At 46.9% G+C, this 17,230-nt stretch overlaps 7 protein-coding genes across 7 annotated transcripts; 5 read left to right on the top strand and 2 right to left on the bottom strand.

Annotated features, from left to right (window-relative positions):
* Nucleotides 1–44: 44 nt before the first annotated feature.
* FOIG_08725 (uncharacterized protein) lies at nt 45–1,757 on the top strand (the record flags this gene model as incomplete). Its single annotated transcript, XM_031208790.1, has 3 exons — nt 45–1,242; nt 1,295–1,481; nt 1,532–1,757. The coding sequence occupies 3 exons, from the start codon at nt 45–47 to the stop codon at nt 1,755–1,757; spliced, it is 1,611 nt and encodes a 536-aa protein (XP_031061796.1).
* A 770-nt stretch (nt 1,758–2,527) lies between these two features.
* Nucleotides 2,528–4,342, bottom strand: FOIG_08724 (uncharacterized protein; the record flags this gene model as incomplete). Its single annotated transcript, XM_031208789.1, has 6 exons — nt 2,528–2,667; nt 2,717–2,926; nt 2,976–3,110; nt 3,162–3,368; nt 3,428–3,635; nt 3,692–4,342. 6 exons carry the CDS (start codon nt 4,340–4,342, stop codon nt 2,528–2,530), a joined length of 1,551 nt encoding a protein of 516 aa, XP_031061795.1.
* A 757-nt stretch (nt 4,343–5,099) lies between these two features.
* Nucleotides 5,100–6,391, bottom strand: FOIG_08723 (uncharacterized protein; the record flags this gene model as incomplete). Its single annotated transcript, XM_031208788.1, has 2 exons — nt 5,100–5,777; nt 5,828–6,391. The coding sequence occupies 2 exons, from the start codon at nt 6,389–6,391 to the stop codon at nt 5,100–5,102; spliced, it is 1,242 nt and encodes a 413-aa protein (XP_031061794.1).
* A 3,098-nt stretch (nt 6,392–9,489) lies between these two features.
* FOIG_08722 (uncharacterized protein) lies at nt 9,490–10,438 on the top strand (the record flags this gene model as incomplete). The annotated part of the gene is made up of 2 exons (XM_031208787.1): nt 9,490–9,778; nt 9,833–10,438. 2 exons carry the CDS (start codon nt 9,490–9,492, stop codon nt 9,982–9,984), a joined length of 441 nt encoding a protein of 146 aa, XP_031061793.1. The 3' UTR covers nt 9,985–10,438.
* Nucleotides 10,439–10,811: 373 nt separating this feature from the next.
* FOIG_08721 (MFS transporter, SP family, general alpha glucoside:H+ symporter) lies at nt 10,812–13,023 on the top strand. Its single transcript, XM_031208786.1, has 2 exons — nt 10,812–11,419; nt 11,472–13,023. The coding sequence occupies exons 1-2, from the start codon at nt 11,130–11,132 to the stop codon at nt 12,859–12,861; spliced, it is 1,680 nt and encodes a 559-aa protein (XP_031061792.1). The 5' UTR covers nt 10,812–11,129; the 3' UTR covers nt 12,862–13,023.
* A 171-nt stretch (nt 13,024–13,194) lies between these two features.
* On the top strand, nt 13,195–15,577 carry FOIG_08720 (uncharacterized protein). The gene is made up of 2 exons (XM_031208785.1): nt 13,195–13,690; nt 13,745–15,577. The coding sequence occupies exons 1-2, from the start codon at nt 13,477–13,479 to the stop codon at nt 15,349–15,351; spliced, it is 1,821 nt and encodes a 606-aa protein (XP_031061791.1). The 5' UTR covers nt 13,195–13,476; the 3' UTR covers nt 15,352–15,577.
* A 214-nt stretch (nt 15,578–15,791) lies between these two features.
* Nucleotides 15,792–17,210, top strand: FOIG_08719 (uncharacterized protein). Its single transcript, XM_031208784.1, has 4 exons — nt 15,792–15,998; nt 16,056–16,282; nt 16,329–16,675; nt 16,725–17,210. The coding sequence occupies exons 1-4, from the start codon at nt 15,894–15,896 to the stop codon at nt 16,970–16,972; spliced, it is 927 nt and encodes a 308-aa protein (XP_031061790.1). The 5' UTR covers nt 15,792–15,893; the 3' UTR covers nt 16,973–17,210.
* Nucleotides 17,211–17,230: the final 20 nt, after the last annotated feature.

Raw genomic sequence — 17,230 nt, 5'->3', positions numbered from 1 at the left:
CGCCCAGACGAAAGAATCTCAAGCGACAAGCCCAATCTGTCAACATGGGAAACACCATTTCATACGACGAAAAGGCCTATGACCTGAACCTTGGTGACAAAGGCAAAATTCGTGGTATTCAGTTTGATCAGAAATCCCGAAGATATGCTGGCATTCCGTATGCGCTTCCACCAACCGGCAACTACCGTTGGCGCAAGCCGAGGCCTCTACCGTCTTCGTACACTTATGCAAACGGTGAAGATGGTCCCTTCGATGCGACTCAGTTCAAGGCCATATGTCCACAAAAGACATTCCATGTTGGAAAGGCCGAAGGAGGTGACGGTACCTATAGCGAAGACTGCTTATTCATGAACATCTGGACGCCCGTCGGTGACGAGAAGACCTCAAAATGGCCTGTCATGCTATGGTTGCATGGCGGCTGGTTCCAGATGGGCGACCCCTCGCAAGACCCAGGCATGGACCCAACGGAACTCATTTCTACCGGCGGCCTTAATGCTATTGTAGTAGCTATAGGCTATAGACTGAACATCTTTGGCTTCCTCGCTGGAGAGGCCCTTCTCGAAGAAAGCCAGGGTGATTCAGCAGGTAATTTTGGCCTTTGGGACCAGCGAATGGCAGCTGAATGGGTGAAGGAAAATATTTCTCTGTTCGGAGGAGACCTAAACAATATCACTCTGGCTGGTCGAAGCGCTGGTGCATACAGCGTTGAGGCTCAGATGTTGTACGAATTTCGGAAGCCAGGACCCAAAACATCTTTGTATCGCCGGGTTTTCATGAACTCAAACGCCATTCCTGCACTGCCAAAGTCACTCCAAGAAACCAAGCCCCAGTTTGAAGAAGTCTGCCGATTATTTAACATTGACGAGGAGGATTCTGCGAAGGAGAAACTTGCTCGTCTTCGGCAGGTCACAACGCAAGATCTTGTTGAAGCTATCCCCAAACTGGAGCACCACACATTCAGACCTGTAACTGACCATCTGTTTGTTCACTCGAACGTGATGGAGTATCTTAGGAGCCAAGACTTTGCCCACGAGTTCAAGTCCAGAGGCTATAAGATCTTGATCGGCGAAGTCGCCAACGAAGAGACGCTTTACTCGGTTTACAACAGTCCCACTGAACCCAGTCTTGATGCACTAAAGATGCAAGTCATGAACTACTACTCGCCTCAAGTCTCTGAACGAGTGATAAAACGCTATGGCGCTCCAGCTTCTGAAGATTTAGAAGACTGGAAAAGATTGTTTGGTAGGCAATCCGTCACTTTGATCACCAGGCACTCCAACTAAACTGACGTTAGGCAACATTATATCTGACGGCCAGGTCAGAGCTCCATCAAGATCTCTTGTTCAGAGTTTGTCAGCAAATGGAGTGAATATCCACGACATCTGGCGTTACCAAATAGCCTACCGCCTCTCCTTCATAGACGAGAAAGTGGCGCCCAAGTCGTTCGGGGTGGCCCATGCTATGGATAAGCCATTCTGGAAGTGAGCTCACCGATCCTATTGGCTGTGTGATTGTTTTACTAACATGAAAGCTTCGCAATAATGCATGGCCCAGCGGAGGTCGAAAGGAAACTAATGCAGGATTGGATTCAGGTCCTGTGTGCTTTTGTGAAAGGAGACAACGCGTATGACTATGGTACTCAATTGGTTGATGACATCAAAGTCATAACCCCTGAAGGCATAATCAGGGTTCAGAAGGATGATCGTTGGGAAGAGCTGATAGATATTGGCAGGATATTTAGTGGCAGCGAAGAATGAAACAAGAGCTTAAATGATTAGAATGTGTCGGAGAACAAGATGGTCATTTAGGATATATGCCCAGAAGGTATGAAGTCCACTTCGTGCTGAGTGTTACTCTGCTTGTTCTCAAGCCTTTTCACATCAGGTGATAAATTCCTCTCCGACTTGGAGAAATCGGCCGAGCTATGGTATTGTTATCTCTAAGTGAAGAAGGTGCTGGCATTATCTATAATACGGTTATAAGGTTAATTGATCAATAGTTCCACGAGATACATCAAGTCAACTCACCGTTTTAAAAGGCAATATGTACGTAGCCTCAACAAAGATGAGTCTCCCAACTTAAACATAATAAGAAGCTTTTGTGATGACTTGATCAGCAACCGTATTTGAATCCCTCAGACGTGGCCACTAACGAATTTGCGCGTGGCTGCATTAAAACTCAGTCAAGATCACATTAAGTTCGCTCGAAAGGGGGTCAAAGTATGAGGAACACCAGATTTTTCAGGAACCTTCAGGAATATCTATGCTTAAGCTAGAATCTGACGCGCTACCGTTGTGCCAGCTCCCCATTTGTTACTATACGGTTATAAGACGCTTGAGTATAGATTCACGGACCAGGATGATTTGACTTGATACAGAGTCTCGTGATAATTATCTCGTGGTGGTAAGCTTCATGTCTGGGTGTATACATTCACATTATCTTGGCAACTACTTGCACTCTTTGGCTTGTCTGATTCCTTCAAACTCCAATCCCTTTCGTTTGCATACATGGTGAAGTATTACAGGTTTTAATACTTGTACTTGAAGTGAATGTTCTCCCAGTCAGTCACATCAGCCTCAGCGTTAAGCCTGCCCAGCCGTTCGCTCTCCTCCTCCGAGATACCTTGTTCACGAATCATCTTGGCACGGCGTCGGTTCTCCCAGATATCTAGCACGACGTGTCAGTAGGAAAACCCAAAAATGAGTGATCTGCTTACAGTAGAATCTCCATGAAGCCATGCTCAAGAACTCGACACAGTAGAGGATGGCGCAGGCGGTCAGACCCCTGATATATTTCGGAGCGTCAGAGGCAACAAACATCTGTGCACCAACTGCATTACCAACACAATATGCGACGAAGATTGTAGTAGCAGTGACAGTCTTCTTGGTCCGACCGGCAACGTTCGAAGGAAGAAACGTCCAGATCACTAGCACAGCAAGTTAGCTGATGGAGCCTAGTCATATTGTGAGACTTACTGAGCCCAGGAAGTGATCCAAAGACTTGCAGAATATACATGCCCCATCTAGTCCATTTCATGCTGTCCTGGGGCAAAAAGGCGAGGGCCATCATTCCGGAAAAGGCCGGGATAAGAGAGAACATCATCATGAGGACTGAAGTTATTAGATCAGAGTCAGCAATGCTGCTAGGGTAGGGGAACTCACATCGAATATTAGGCTTCTTCAAGGTCACATATCCGACCACCAAGAACCAGCAGATGCTGACGCAGTAGTAAGGGGTAGAGCCTTTAAGCAGTGTCTCCAGAGGCGTGAAGCCGAAAGACTTCCAGATGAGCTTCGAGAAGGTCGTGTTGGCACCGTTAGGGAGGGCATTGATGATGGTGATAAAGAAGAAGAAGTAGGTTTGTGGATCTTTAAGGCAGTATGTTAGACCGAAGGCCTTGATGAGCTTGTAAGTAACAGAGACGAACCTTTGAGGGCGACCCAGACCTGATCCCACTTGAATTCGGATCTCTTTTCACGATCAGAACCAGTTTGGTTGGACATGACACGAGCTATGGCAGCGCGCTTCTCCTCTTCGCTTAACCATCGAACTTCGCGGGGAGTTCCAAGGATGAACCATACAAGGATACCACATGTAATTGTTAAGGCTCCTAGAAGGAATGAGATACCTTTCCACTACGTAGATCATCTGCATTAGTTCATCTAAACAGCCAAGATCGAAGAATACTTACAGCAGCCAGGCCTCCTGGATGCTTCTCAGCATGAAGACCGATTCCATACATACTCAATCCGGCGAGGATGTTCATTCCAGCATTGGATGTACCCCAGATCAAAGATCGTAGTGTATGTTCCTGGGAGGTATAGAATGCACCAGTGATGAGCATGAAGGTGGGCGAGATGGTACATTCGAGAGCACCCTGGATCGCTCTCAAGACCATAAGGTGCGCGAAGTTCTTCGCAAAGGCAATGCACAGAACAATTACTCCCCAAAGGACCATGACGATAGATAAGAACTTGCCGGTATGACATTTCTGCATTAGCCAGTTTCCTGGGGCTTCGCAGACCAGATACGACAGGTAGAAAATTGTGCTGAGCCAGTTGAACTGTTCTCCGACAAGGCCCGTGTCTTCTCGGATTCCGAAGACAGCTTGAACACTGAGGGATGTTTTGTCAGTTTGTTGCGTGCCATAGCATACCCACATGAGTGGGAGGAGCCAAAGGTCAATCTTCCATAGAAGTTTGCGGTAGTACACATCTGAGAATTCATCTTCGGCGTCGAGGACTTCTCCGGGTAGTGTGTCGTCGGCGAGCTTTTCTTCTTGGTTCATTTGCTCCATTTCGACGCTGAGCTTCTTCTTGTCGTCAGAGTTGTTGCTGTCCATTGTCGCCGATGTCACTGATATTACTCAATGATCGATGGACATGTTACGGGCCAATGGGTCAATATTTATTCACCCTTGGTCCTAACGTTGAACCTCAGTTGTGACTTTGGTATCAGTTCATCAGATACCGCTGGTAAGCTAGCGATATGGCGACTCATATCTCGGCCGGAGCTCATCCGGAGGGGTTGCTATCTCGCCAAGTCTGGGGAAATGATAGCCGACTTATCTACCAAGACGAATTAGGTTACGACCTCCCTAGTGTGGCTAATAGCGGTTTAGAGCAATACAACCGTGCGTTGACCTTGTTCCAAACGGCCGGAACCATTGATCCGCAGACGGCCGACTCGGGAAACAGTGCTATGAAGGGCGGCTGATAAACTGAAGACATCGGTGGCTTGAATAAGGTGAGTTCGGTTAGCTTCAAACTCGGTCATTATGACTATTATTTCCACGTCACCTTGTAGCTCTATACCAACATCATACCGTAGCGGATCTAATTCTAACGCCGAGACCCGAACAAGCAATAATTAAGCTATTATCTTGGGAATAAGAACTCAAAGCGCACTAGCATAGGTGAATGTACTCAGTCATCATTCCATGATTAGGAGATCTGTGTATATTTAGATAGTACTAGGTGCGAATAAGATTGAATGAGACTAGTATAGATACAATTTGAACAGAAGGGGAGTTTTTTCACAACAATATTGAATGCCTAAGCATGATATCCACTCCCACTCTAATGCAACCCCTCTGGCTCCTAGGATGTGGCAGCAAGTCCCTGAGGCTTGACGTAGAAGAAGTGACTTCCATCCTCGCGGTGCAAACGAGTGAGAAGGGACATGATCCTTCCGGGGACGCCAGCAGACGGCCGAGTAATCATGTAATAGCCGTTATTAGCTTGTCTAACAAGACCACTGATAAACTTGAACGAGTAGCGGTTGTTTCCAGGCTCTCTTGGCTTAATGGACCAAGTGCAAGTAGGTCGTGCGAAAGGTTCAAGAGCCAAACCATGTCGTCCACCGGGACACATAATACCGCGCTGTCCAACCTGGTTAAGAGCGACAGGGTAACCTCTAAGAGGGTCGAAAGTCTCGAGGTTGACAGGGGGCCAGGGGTCCATTCGCCATTCAACAGGATTACGTGTGTTGACACTGATGCGGGTTTGGGTAGCACCGACATCCTCAGCAGCGGCATAGGTATCCTGATTAGTCTCCCAGAAAAATGGGTGGGGGCTGGAGGGATCGAGCAAGATTGTCTCGGCGAGTCTGATGGTTTCATTTCCGATGAATCGGACGAAGTTACGTTCCTGATCAAGCAGTTGGCGGATGTGTCGGTCGATGGCGCGTTGTCCTTCGTCGAATCTAACACCCTGTGCTCCATGGGCAATTTGCAGAAGATCAATGCCCTTAGAAACGGTGATCCAATAGTCAAGTACCTTTATACATGTTAGCTGTTGGTTCATCGTTTTGGGCTTCTTATACTTACAACTGTCTTTGATCTACTATAGTAGGCCACCAGGTCAGGGGACTCGTTCCAGGCTTGCTGAGAGAGCTGTCGCATAAAGGCTCTCTCACCATTGGCATTCAAGAAGTTATGAATCTGGGTAAGCCATCCAGGGATGTTATTGGCGCATGCCTGGAGTCTGTCGTCGAGCCGCTGCTGCAGGCGACCCATTTGACGCTCATGCTCTGACTCGGTGAGGTTTCGCTCAGCGATGTCATAAGCGGTATCTAAGATGTCCGCGACAGTCTTGTAGTGAGCCTGAATCTGAGCCATTGGCTGATTCAAGGTATCCAGGCGTATCGAAATGATACCATTGGAGAGGGTGTCGGTGAGATCATCCAGAGATGACTGGATGAGTTGCATCTCTCGCACGACTCCATAGATGTCGGCTCTGGTGACTTTCGCATTGGGATCAGAAGTCAGATGGTCAAGAAATCGACCGGCTGCCCAGCTGCCTGTTTCAGAGATGGCCCAAGAGATTCCGCTTGAGACAAGAGCCTTGCCTGCGGATAGGAGGAGCAAGCTTGCCGTGAAGGTCACAGCCATGTTGTGTAGAAAGCTTTGTATAGATCGGGAGTGAAGAGTGTGTCTAGTAGGTATTGGTAAGTGTTTGTGACTTGTTGGTTTGGGAAATTGTTTTTCTTGAGGGAGATCTATGGGATATTTATACCTATTTCTCTATATTTTCGATCGATCGTCACGATCTAGATACTCCTCGATCTCTTCCGCTCCCGTGGTCTTCGACGATAAATGTCATGACTTAACTTCTTCCGGTACCTAGGTAACCAAGGAACTAATCGAGATAGACTCTCAATCTGTCGCAGTCTCCAAGCAATATCACAAGCGTGACATATCTCTGGTTCCGTCTCATGTCTTGGCAGGACAACGAATTGGTATGTTACATTCAATATCATTCATCTACGGAAAGTTCCAAAATCACAACTTAAAAAGTAAGCCACGGCCGTAAGAGGGTAATTAAGTGTAATTAAAGCGAGACCAGCGATCGTGCCGCCCACAAAACTCCGTAGACTAGTTCAAAACCAGCCACGAGAACATGCCGATACGCTTCGTCGCGGCGCCAAACAAGATCAAGGAAATGATGACGGTATGCCAGCAATTAAAGTGTGGCTATGCAGAGTGTGAGATCCACGTGGAACCTTGGCATTAAGAGAGACCCGAGGCAATGGTTTCCTCGTGGTAGCCTCAACAGCTGCTGCCGATCAGCAAGGACCAGGCACAGGGTCAAGATCGGCATGACACCAACTTGATTGATCAGTTATTTAGATACTCTTTTCGTTTCCTTTCTTTAAGAATTTTTATAATGAGAAATGTGATATCCCCAAGGCAAGCGGTAATTTCAAGGCAAGCAGTTCGGCAAATGCAACCGCTATACGTTTTCATAATTATGCAATACCTCTTTTCTACACACATATCACAAATCTCCTCTATGCTGCTTTCGCTACTCTTTTGATGAAGTCAGTGTCGAGCTTCGGCCATACCGTGAACTCTTTCCTAGCTAATCAGCGTCGTCCTTGAAGTTCCCGTATGTCTCAGACCAATTACACAAGAGACTAGCCAGCCGCGACTAGCAGACTAACATTTTAGGGCACCCAATGCAGGCTCAGCATGCCTGTCACTGCTACTCTCAAGATCTAGATGCGATCTCATTCTTTGGGAGAAATGCTTAATAGTTCACTATGTCTATATAGTATAGTTCCCAGGAATTCTGCCAAGGAGTATTAGTTGTACTTGGCCGTTTTTCGGTTCTATAATACATTTTCTTGGCGAGGAGATTACCACTTTGTGAACTTTTGTATCTCATCGCTAGTAACGTTACGGATATTTTTGCAGTCAGTTGAAAAGCCACCAACGTAATGCACCGTTCACGGCACAGATGATAGCTATGCCTTGGCAGAATAGAGAAAGTTAATTAACTCCACTACTATGTAAGCTATGATGACTCTCATTGACTCTTTGTGTAGCTGCAAGGCACGGATATGGACCACAAAGGCATCGAAGAACCATGAATGATTTTCACTACTGGTTGCCGACTCGAAATCACTGCCTGGAATGAAAGATCTAAGTTCGCCAATTATTTTGTCTCGCTCTGGTATCCATCGGAGATATCTTGAACTTAGATGGTAGCGTAGCGTAGTGACTAAAACTCATCGCGTTGATTCAGGTGGAACTATAGAGGACTGGCTTTGTTGGTAGCCTACGTTGCCGGACTTTTGCGAGCAATTCCGAAGGCCAACGGTAGCTACTGAATAACCGTAATTTTACTGAGACTTGGACTGTCAGAGACAAGTCATGATCCGGCTGTTCACATGCATCACTCTCTTGACTGCTTTATTTCTACATAGTTCCGTATGTTATGCTGCTCCACAGATGAGGTTCAATCGAGAGAGATGTTCACGTTTACATGCATAATAGACCCGTTTCTCATGGCAGGCTCAAGATTTGGTAATTAATAGTCAATTATCTCTTCCAGATAGGTATATCAAGCTCATTCATCAAAGAATACACCAAAAGCTTCAGGCTGACTACGAGAAAGTGGGCTTAAATGACCTTGGATTTTCTCTCGGAAGAATTAGAAACACATTGTACCGATATTCTAGGACGACAGATGAAAAGCTTCGGAGAGCTTGATCGTCATGGGGATTTAACTTAAGTATTAAGACAAACTCTTATCTGCATATCTGAAGACAAGCTCCGAAGTCTTTTAAAAAAAAATGTGATAGTAAAGAGATAAGATAACATGGTCCTATCTCTGATAAGATAAGGACTTTCACAAAAGGTCAATATCCTAAGATAGCGTTATCGGTACCACATACCCTAGACCCAAGATCTTAATCCCCTGCCTTTTTGTAATTCGTTTCTTAGACTACTTATAAGAGCCAGAAATATCCTCAATACCAACTATCACTTAGTTTATTACTCCTGTAGTAATACCAGCATAACTCAAAGCCGAAAGAAAGGAACAGAGCGATGGATCATCAGCTTTGCCGATATGGTTTCTTCTAAACGTCGCAAAACTTCCGGCAGAAACAAACCAAATAGCGTTTGTCACCGAATCACCCTAAATTTCTGTCACGAGAACCGAAATATATCCTCAATTATACTGAATAATACTTTGATTCTTTTATGCCAATGATTCTACTATGTTCTTACCAGGAAGACTTGATAATAATTATAAAGACCATTCTGCTGACAACGGCGGCCTGGCTATAAGTCTAACCTTTACTTTAATCATGTCCTATAGGACAGCACATAACTCACTTTCTATCCATCAAGAGATGGCTGGAAAGGTCAAAAGATTTATCAGCCTGTATCTAGCCATCAGTTAGATGTAAAGCAACTATCTAAAAATCCCATTGCGTTCGGCTTTCGGCAAGTTTGAATCAGATCACATCCCAAAAGAGAAGACAACAACCAACATGCATATATACCTAACCTACAAAGTCGTACGTAATGGCCAACTTGGTATGCTAGGTTCCAGGCAGTAACTATCACATGTGATGAAAATTGGAGTCTCACTTGTTTAAAGATAAGCCCACTCCCATGGTTTTGTTGGGCCTCGCCGTTGGTCTTTGTCTCGTACACTTCGTCTCCAGTCAACATTTCCAACAAACCTTTTCCTCATTATGTCTCAATCTGCTTCTAAGCATCAAGAGTCTGTTGATCCTGAAGCATCTTGCCGCGGCATTGTATACAGAGACCTTTCGCTCGAACAACAAGAAATGAGCGACATTCTGTATAAAATGGAGCGCTATAACCTAGACCTGTTAGGCATTGCAGAACTTGGTCGTGATGGGATTTTCCGGTATCTCGATGCTGATCGCAATATTCACTATGCAATTACTCTAAGGCCGGCATTAATAAAGGCTCTATTAGACCGCACGCCTTATGATCAGGAGGAAGAGGAATTCTGGCGTGGAATTAATAGCATAAAAGTGCCCAAAGACCAGTGATATAATCCACCCCCAGGTATCCTCCCACCACCACTATCTGAGGAACATCGAAACAAGGGCCGACAGCTTAATGAGATGAACAAAGAGAAGTTTGACAAGATTCGTGCGGATTCAAAGAACTACAAGGAACATCTTGTCTTTATAGAGTCAGATGATAAGCTTGAATAGATATACTGGAGTTTTGTCAGTTGATAGAATCGTAGTTATATCTTCGCTTGCTTCTAATTGAATGCTGTGCAATTCTCAGTCCTTCTCATTCTACCATGTTCGGCCATGTTAAGGACCTATCTGTAAACATGCGAGCTGAGATAAAAGAACATGATGATGAGAAGACTGTCTATCCACAATCTCAAAGTCAATATGTGTCAAATACTAATAGAGAATTTTGTTCCGCACGATTGACGTCGCGTTGCAGCGCACAATGGTTTCACGGGCATTATTCCCATGGACTAGCGATACATAGTTGACGCGATTAGATAGACCAGATTCTCGTTCACACAATCTCTCATCGGTAACTGGTGATAAATGCGAGTGGCAACTACGCTTCCTCATCGATATCGCATGGTATCATTAACGTCGAGGCTGTCTGCATATAATGATCACTCGCCGAAATGGCCTTGCGTCAGTATCTCAAAGAATCTCAAAAGGCGGCGCAGAATCGCAATACAGAGTCGCAAGAGATCGCGCGAGGGGGTTTGGCGACTGAAGAGAGAAGAAAGGAGCGCAGACTAAGAGAAAGATACTCCGTACTTTTACTGCAAATAGAGGAATTTGTAACTGTAACGACAACTCTTCTGGACTGGTCATGTGCAACACTTCGGACTTCTCCACCAAGCCCAGAACCCAAATGCAGTTAAACATGATATCTCGGACCGACAAATCTTGGTGAGCCACAGAAGTCCTTGACTCTGCCAAAAACCCGTCGGACCGACGAGCACGACCCCGTTAGTTTCGCCCCCCAGCCCCAGATTCTCTTCTCCTTAACCCCAGCTTTTGCTTGGCCTGCATCGCCATCTCCATCCCCAGACCCATCAAGCGCCCCTCAAAAGCATATCTCGGGACGCGCGACACGAGATTCTGCCTTCCCCGGACCGACGAACGAGCCAGATCTGGAGTTTATGGGATGACGATTGCGCCTAAAGACCTCAATGAGCTGACCTCGACCCACCGGTCGCGGATTTGGAGTCAACCAAAACCCCGAGAACTGACTGAGATTTTTCCGTTAGACACTGCCACTCGGAGAATTGTACCCTACCCTAGCTTAACTGCTCATCAAAGAGGCACCGTTAGTGTCTCGAACTTTAACCTCAAACATGAGCCAAGGCGGCGAGAACGCGTCCCTGGACACCGTGTCACCATCCAACACCATCACAATGACCTCCAAACCGTCATCAAAGGTCAACCATATTCCCGCTGATGAACCGAAGAGCCAAGCCCACAATGCAGAAGCCAGCGCCGCCACGGCGCTAGAGCACGAGCTTACCTTTCGCGACGCCGTGCGTCTCTACCCCAAAGCCATTGGCTTTTCACTGCTGTTCTCCATGGCGATTATCATGGAAGGCTACGACATGGCTCTCATTGGCTCATTTTACGGATATGAATCGTACGTTATTCCCTGTTCCCACGGCAGGCAAACAAGCTAATTTGCGTTTTAGGTTCCGCAACAAGTATGGCAACCAACCAGACCCCGATGGCGGCATGGTTATCTCTGCGGATTGGCAGACGTACATCCAAGTCGGCGGCATGTGCGGGCAGATCTTCGGGTTGTATCTCAATGGATGGGTCTCTGATGCTATTGGATACAAGAAGACTATGATACTGGCGCAGATCATTATGGTCGCTTTCACGTTTATCGTGTTCTTCGCGAAGAATATTCAGATGATCCTTGCGGGACAGATTCTGATGGGCATTCCCTGGGGTGTCTTTCAGACCTTAACGTTGGCATATGCATCTGATATCGCTCCCGTGGTTCTCAGGCCTTATCTCACGGCATATGTGAATCTCTGCTGGGTTATCGGACAGTTGATATCAGCGGGGGTCCTTCGTGGACTTCTCAATCTGGATAACGAATGGTCATATCGCGTTCCATTTGCATTGCAATGGATGTGGCCACCGTTCATTATCCTCGGCACGATATTTGCGCCAGAGTCACCTTGGTGGCTGGTTCGCATGGGCCGTCACGAAGACGCAAAGAAGGCTATTCTAGGCCTCGTCACGCCTCAGCCTGATCTCAAGTTCGATGCTGATGCGCAAGTCTCAATGATTCACGAGACAAATGAGCTTGAAAAGGCTACGTCTGCGGGTACTAATTATTGGCACTGTTTCATGAGAGCTGACTTGAGACGGACCGAGATTGCGTCCATCACATACGTCGCGCAAGCCATGTGCGGCAGCGTTCTCATGGGCTATTCAGTCCAATTTTATGAGCGTGCAGGACTCTCGTCAAACAGCGCGTTTACTCTTAACATCGTACAGTATTCTGTAGGCGCAATCGGTGTCATCCTTTCATGGTTCCTCATGGCGAGATATGGACGTCGCGCGCTGTATATCGCCGGCACAACATCGCTTTTCATAATCCTTTTAGTAGTCGGTGGCCTTGGATTCGCACCTCAAAGCAAGGCAGGCCCTTCGTGGGCGATCGGCAGCCTTCTCATCTTTTATACCTTTATCTACGATCTAGCAGTGGGACCAGTCTGTTACACCATTGTCGCAGAAATCCCATCAACACGACTGAAAGCGAAAACGATCGTATTGGCGCGCAACTTCAATAACATGGCCGGCCTGGTAAATAATACGCTGATGCCAAGAATGCTTGGTGTACATGCATGGAACTGGGGTGCAAAAACAGGTCTTTTCTGGGCGGCGTTTTGTTTTCTCATCATGGTTTGGGCATATTTTCGTCTTCCGGAACCAAAAGGGAGGACTTATGGGGAGTTGGATGTTTTGTTTGAGCATAGAGTCAGCGCACGTAAATTTGCCAAAGCGCGGGTGGATCAATTTGGAGATAGCACTGGTGCTGTCGAGGTTGATGCGCATTCTAGATAACGGTTGTACTGGGTAAACTATGGGTATTGTAATATTATGGGACGGGACACGGATTTTAGAATGGCGTCAACATGTAATCAATTTGCATATCTTGCTCACAATGGCTGCATTCGCGGCCGAATCACAGCTGCAGGCGAAATAATTAGCCAAGACATTGTCACCCTGCAGTCGCAATTGCAGTGAAGCAGCTGACAATTGGTTACTCTATAAGGGGAAATAATCGGGGTACTTCCCAAACGAGTAGTTGATAGCAATGGAAGTTAATTATGAGGCGCGGGGAACGCTCAAACCTCGGATCTGATCTCGGACTGTCATGATTGCATTGCATTGCAACGGATATTCTAGCGTTAACTTTAGATAGACACGCCTTTTCTCTTGGCTCATTGACGATCTACGAGAATCCCCACTCAAAATCCCTTCTCGTCGGCTGATTAGCTACAGTTGCAGTCTTGTCGGTCCGACGACATCAGCAAACCGAAGCGGCTGGGGCGTAATCTGGGGGTCTAGAGAGCTCGGCTGAATTACCTACTTATTAGGCAAAACCCGGGCTCGACCATTTGTCGTCGCCTCATTTTTCTTCATTTTTATATCTTTTCGACATTCCTTCGACGCTTCATGACTGCAATTGAGAAGTATAAAGTGACGACGGAGGCGAAAACGTACTTGGGCACTCCGAAAAGAACTACAATGACGGTCAAGAACACTACACCCCGCCCTCGATGGCATCCTTCGCCGACATACCACCTCAAGGCACCTCGAGGTTGGATCAATGATCCGTGCGCACCGGGATATGACGCCTCAACTGGCACATACCACCTATCTTATCAATGTGAGTACACCCATTCAATCTCTCGGCCAACTCTCAAGCTGACTTTGCCACCAGGGAACCCCAAATCCTGCGATTGGGGTGACATCACTTGGGGTCATTACACAAGCAGAGACGGTCTTACTTGGAAGCAAAACACACAAAATCCAGTCCTAGAACCCTCTGAGCCTTACGATGACAAGGGCATCTTCACTGGCTGTCTTCACCCTACAGGTCTTCAAGGAGAAGAAGGCCAACTCACTGTTATCTACTCATCCATCACAAATCTTCCCATCCACTGGACTCTGCCGTACACTCGAAATTGCGCTGGACTGTCAGTAGCAACATCGACAGACGGTGGTAAGACATGGCAGAAGAGTGAACAGAACCCAATCTTGGAGGGTGAACCCGAAGATCTCACCGTCACAGGGTTCAGAGACCCATATCTTGCAGAATGGCCTGCTTTGGATGAAATGAGAGGCGAGGCAAGCTTGTATGGCTTTGTTTCTGGAGGTGTTGTCGACGGCGGACCTACAGTGTTTCTCTACGCGATCTCACCGACCGATTTGACACAGTGGACATACCTCGGCCCTTTGATCGATTTACCCACAGGATTCAGCCCCTCCGGACGATGGGGCGGCGACTTCGGTGTCAATTGGGAATGCGTCAACTTCATGACTCTTCACAACGAGTCCGAGGAGCGGCCTTTCTTGCTTATGGGAACTGAAGGAGGAGTTAAACCTGGTGCTAAGGAGGGTCGTGATCAGTGGTCGCTTTGGATGGCTGGGTCTCTTGAGCAGACCGAACAAGGACCCAGGATAAAGCCCGAGTACAGCGGAATCCTCGACCACGGATGTTTATACGCACCTAACTCTTACGAGCATCCTATCACGAAGAACAGGATCGTCTGGGGATGGTTGAAGGAGGACGAGCTTACATTGGCCCGACGCGAATCCAAGGGTTGGACCGGATACTTCTCTATCCCTCGCGAGCTATTTTTATACACGGTTGAAAACGTAACGAGGACTCTTACTTCGTCATTGGCAGAGGTTGGTTGCATTAAGGCTACCGAGAATGGAAGGGGGTCAAAGACGGTTCAAACACTGGGAATTCGGCCACTGCCAGATCTGCAAGGACTTAGACGAGACAAGCCTGGTTACTGGAAAAACATCGACAGCGACGCCAATCTTGGAAAGCTTGCCGACACACATACCGGAAGCTGGGAGCTAGAAGCTACAATCAAGGTCTCACCAAACGACCAAGGCCTTGGATTCTGGATTCGACATAACGAAGACTTGTCCCAAGGAACAGCCATTCACTTCTCTTCTCAAAGCGAGAAGATCACCGTCGAACGAAGCAAATCCAACTACGAAGCCGATGTCGAAAAGGATGCTGTTTCCGGCCCTTTCACTCTCTTCTACTCAGACAGGAACGGCTCAGAGGAGTTGGAAAAACTTCATTTGAGAATCTTTTGCGACGGCGACGTTCTCGAGGTCTTTGCCAATGATCGCTTCGCGTTGTCGACTATGGTTTATGCGGATACTGGAGATTGCACGGGTTTGAGCTGGTTTGTTGAAGGACCAGGAGCAAGCGAAACTGTTTTTGAATCTGTTAAGTTATGGGAGAACATGAAGGAGGTTGTTGAGGTTGATGAACCTGTTATTTATGAACGAAGTCAGCTGTGATGAACAGCTACTGACGTATCGGCGCATGGAGTTACCATTATCGGGTTTATGATAGTCGAAAAGCCATCAATTGAACTTCTTTCCATCGAATATCTTCTTCCTTATCTTTGTCGCTACCCATGCCCACCATTTAGGGTTTGCGGGGTGGTCACTGCTTTCCGCTCACCCATTGCTTCCCACTAGTGAATTGTTTCAAGCACTACACAGTAGCATTTGTGATGAGGATATTATATTATGGATGGGGATGCTATGTTTGGTGGCGGTCAGTAGTCGTTAGATCTGAGGTGGCGAGGTTGAAGTTACTACCGTAATGGGTAATATACCCCGCAATGTTGTAACCTCACGATTGGTAAAACTTCCGCATTTGTCCATCGTCAAAGCCTGCTTACTTTACCGCTCTATAAAGACAGGCTTGTTATACTAAAAATCAGCTGGTTTCTGAGGGGAACAGAATTTTCATTCAAATTTCCTCCTTACATACAACATCTTGTTTTACATCGCACCTTTGCCCAGGTCTCTACTGAACCTACGAACTCAATATCATGAAAGTCGTTGCAGTCGCCGGCGGAACTGGAAGCGTGGGCAGCACCATCGTCGATGGTCTCGTGGAATATGGGAAACACAAAGTGTATGCTCTGTCTAGAAAGGTAAGCAAGTCTTCTGCGTTTAATCTTCTGGGGGATGTTGAAGTTGACCAGTAATAGGAACGGCCCGCGCAAGGCGCCGTGAACTACCTCAAAGTAGACTATAATGACCCTGATGCTATCACGAAAGCCCTGGAGGATGCAGGAGTCAATACTCTCATCTGCGCCATAAGTGTCGTATCACCAGAGGCAAACCAGGCACAGAAGAATTTGATTCAGGCTGCTGAACGGTCTTCAACAACCGAGCGCTTCGTCATCAGCAGCTTCGACATGCTGCATGTTAAAGAGTAAGTAATCCTGGGACTCCTCAGGCGTGACTGATCATCGGTATAGGGATATAGAACTCTCGCCATTGACCAGATACACCTTTGAGGCCATTGATGAACTTGAAAAGACTAGCCTTACGTACACTCGTATCGCCAACGGCTGGTTTCTCGACTACTACGGCATGCCGCACTGGAAGTGTAATCTCGAGCCATGGATCAACATCATCAACATGGAAAGCAAATGGGCAGTCATTCCAGCTGATGGAAATATTCAGGCCAGCTTCCTTACATCTCAGGATATGTCCAGATTTGTTGCGCGCTTGATGGATCTTGAGAAGTGGGACAAGATCAGCGCCATTCGTGCCAACACCTTGTCATTCAACCAATTAGTCGCAGCCGCGGAGAAGGCCAGAGGTAGGAACATATCCATCATTGTCAGCCATTGGTTACTAATTGCTCCTAGGGACCAAATTTGATGTCGCTGTTGATAGCCTGGAGAAGTTGAAGTCTGGTAAGATCTCATTCTTTCCTGATTATCCATCGATTGGTCATGGTGAAGGCGATGAAGCATTCTTCGCCATGATTCATTACCAAGCTGGCATTGGCCGCTATCTCGTGCCTCGAGATCTCCCACCGTTGGACGACAAGTTCCCCGACTTGAAAGTTACAACGCCTTTGGAGGTTATGGAAAGTGCCTGGAAGGAGAAATAATGATTTTCAGGCATAGGGCTATCGGCATCTTGTTTCCGACTTTTAGAGATCACCTATGTTCCCACAAAGGTTTCCCAGTTTGAAAAAGTAAACAAGTCGGCATTTTAACAGCTCTGGGTATTAACCTGTTATCTGCTAGTGCTCGATGCAATATTTTCTCCGCCTTTCGAGGCTAGCTTCAGTCAGCATCGACCGTTCCTAGGTTATCTTATCACCTCAAGAATCGCTCCATGATCACATCTAACCCTACGTCGTTTG

The sequence above is a fragment of the Fusarium odoratissimum genome (assembly GCF_000260195.1).
Source record: "Fusarium odoratissimum NRRL 54006 unplaced genomic scaffold supercont1.13, whole genome shotgun sequence".
Taxonomy (NCBI): domain Eukaryota; kingdom Fungi; phylum Ascomycota; class Sordariomycetes; order Hypocreales; family Nectriaceae; genus Fusarium; species Fusarium odoratissimum.
This window is presented reverse-complemented; position numbering and strand designations above follow the sequence as displayed.

What these genes read in the sequence shown, in the direction of transcription:
- FOIG_08721 (XM_031208786.1), top strand. Translation starts at nt 11,130, where the DNA reads ATGAGCCAAGGCGGCGAGAACGCGTCCCTGGACACCGTGTCACCATCC. An exon ending in TCATTTTACGGATATGAATC is followed by an intron (nt 11,420 to 11,471) that starts GTACGTTATTCC and finishes TTTGCGTTTTAG; the next exon opens with GTTCCGCAACAAGTATGGCA.
- FOIG_08720 (XM_031208785.1), top strand. Translation starts at nt 13,477, where the DNA reads ATGACTGCAATTGAGAAGTATAAAGTGACGACGGAGGCGAAAACGTAC. An exon ending in ATACCACCTATCTTATCAAT is followed by an intron (nt 13,691 to 13,744) that starts GTGAGTACACCC and finishes CTTTGCCACCAG; the next exon opens with GGAACCCCAAATCCTGCGAT.
- FOIG_08719 (XM_031208784.1), top strand. Translation starts at nt 15,894, where the DNA reads ATGAAAGTCGTTGCAGTCGCCGGCGGAACTGGAAGCGTGGGCAGCACC. An exon ending in GACATGCTGCATGTTAAAGA is followed by an intron (nt 16,283 to 16,328) that starts GTAAGTAATCCT and finishes TCATCGGTATAG; the next exon opens with GGATATAGAACTCTCGCCAT. An exon ending in AGCCGCGGAGAAGGCCAGAG is followed by an intron (nt 16,676 to 16,724) that starts GTAGGAACATAT and finishes AATTGCTCCTAG; the next exon opens with GGACCAAATTTGATGTCGCT.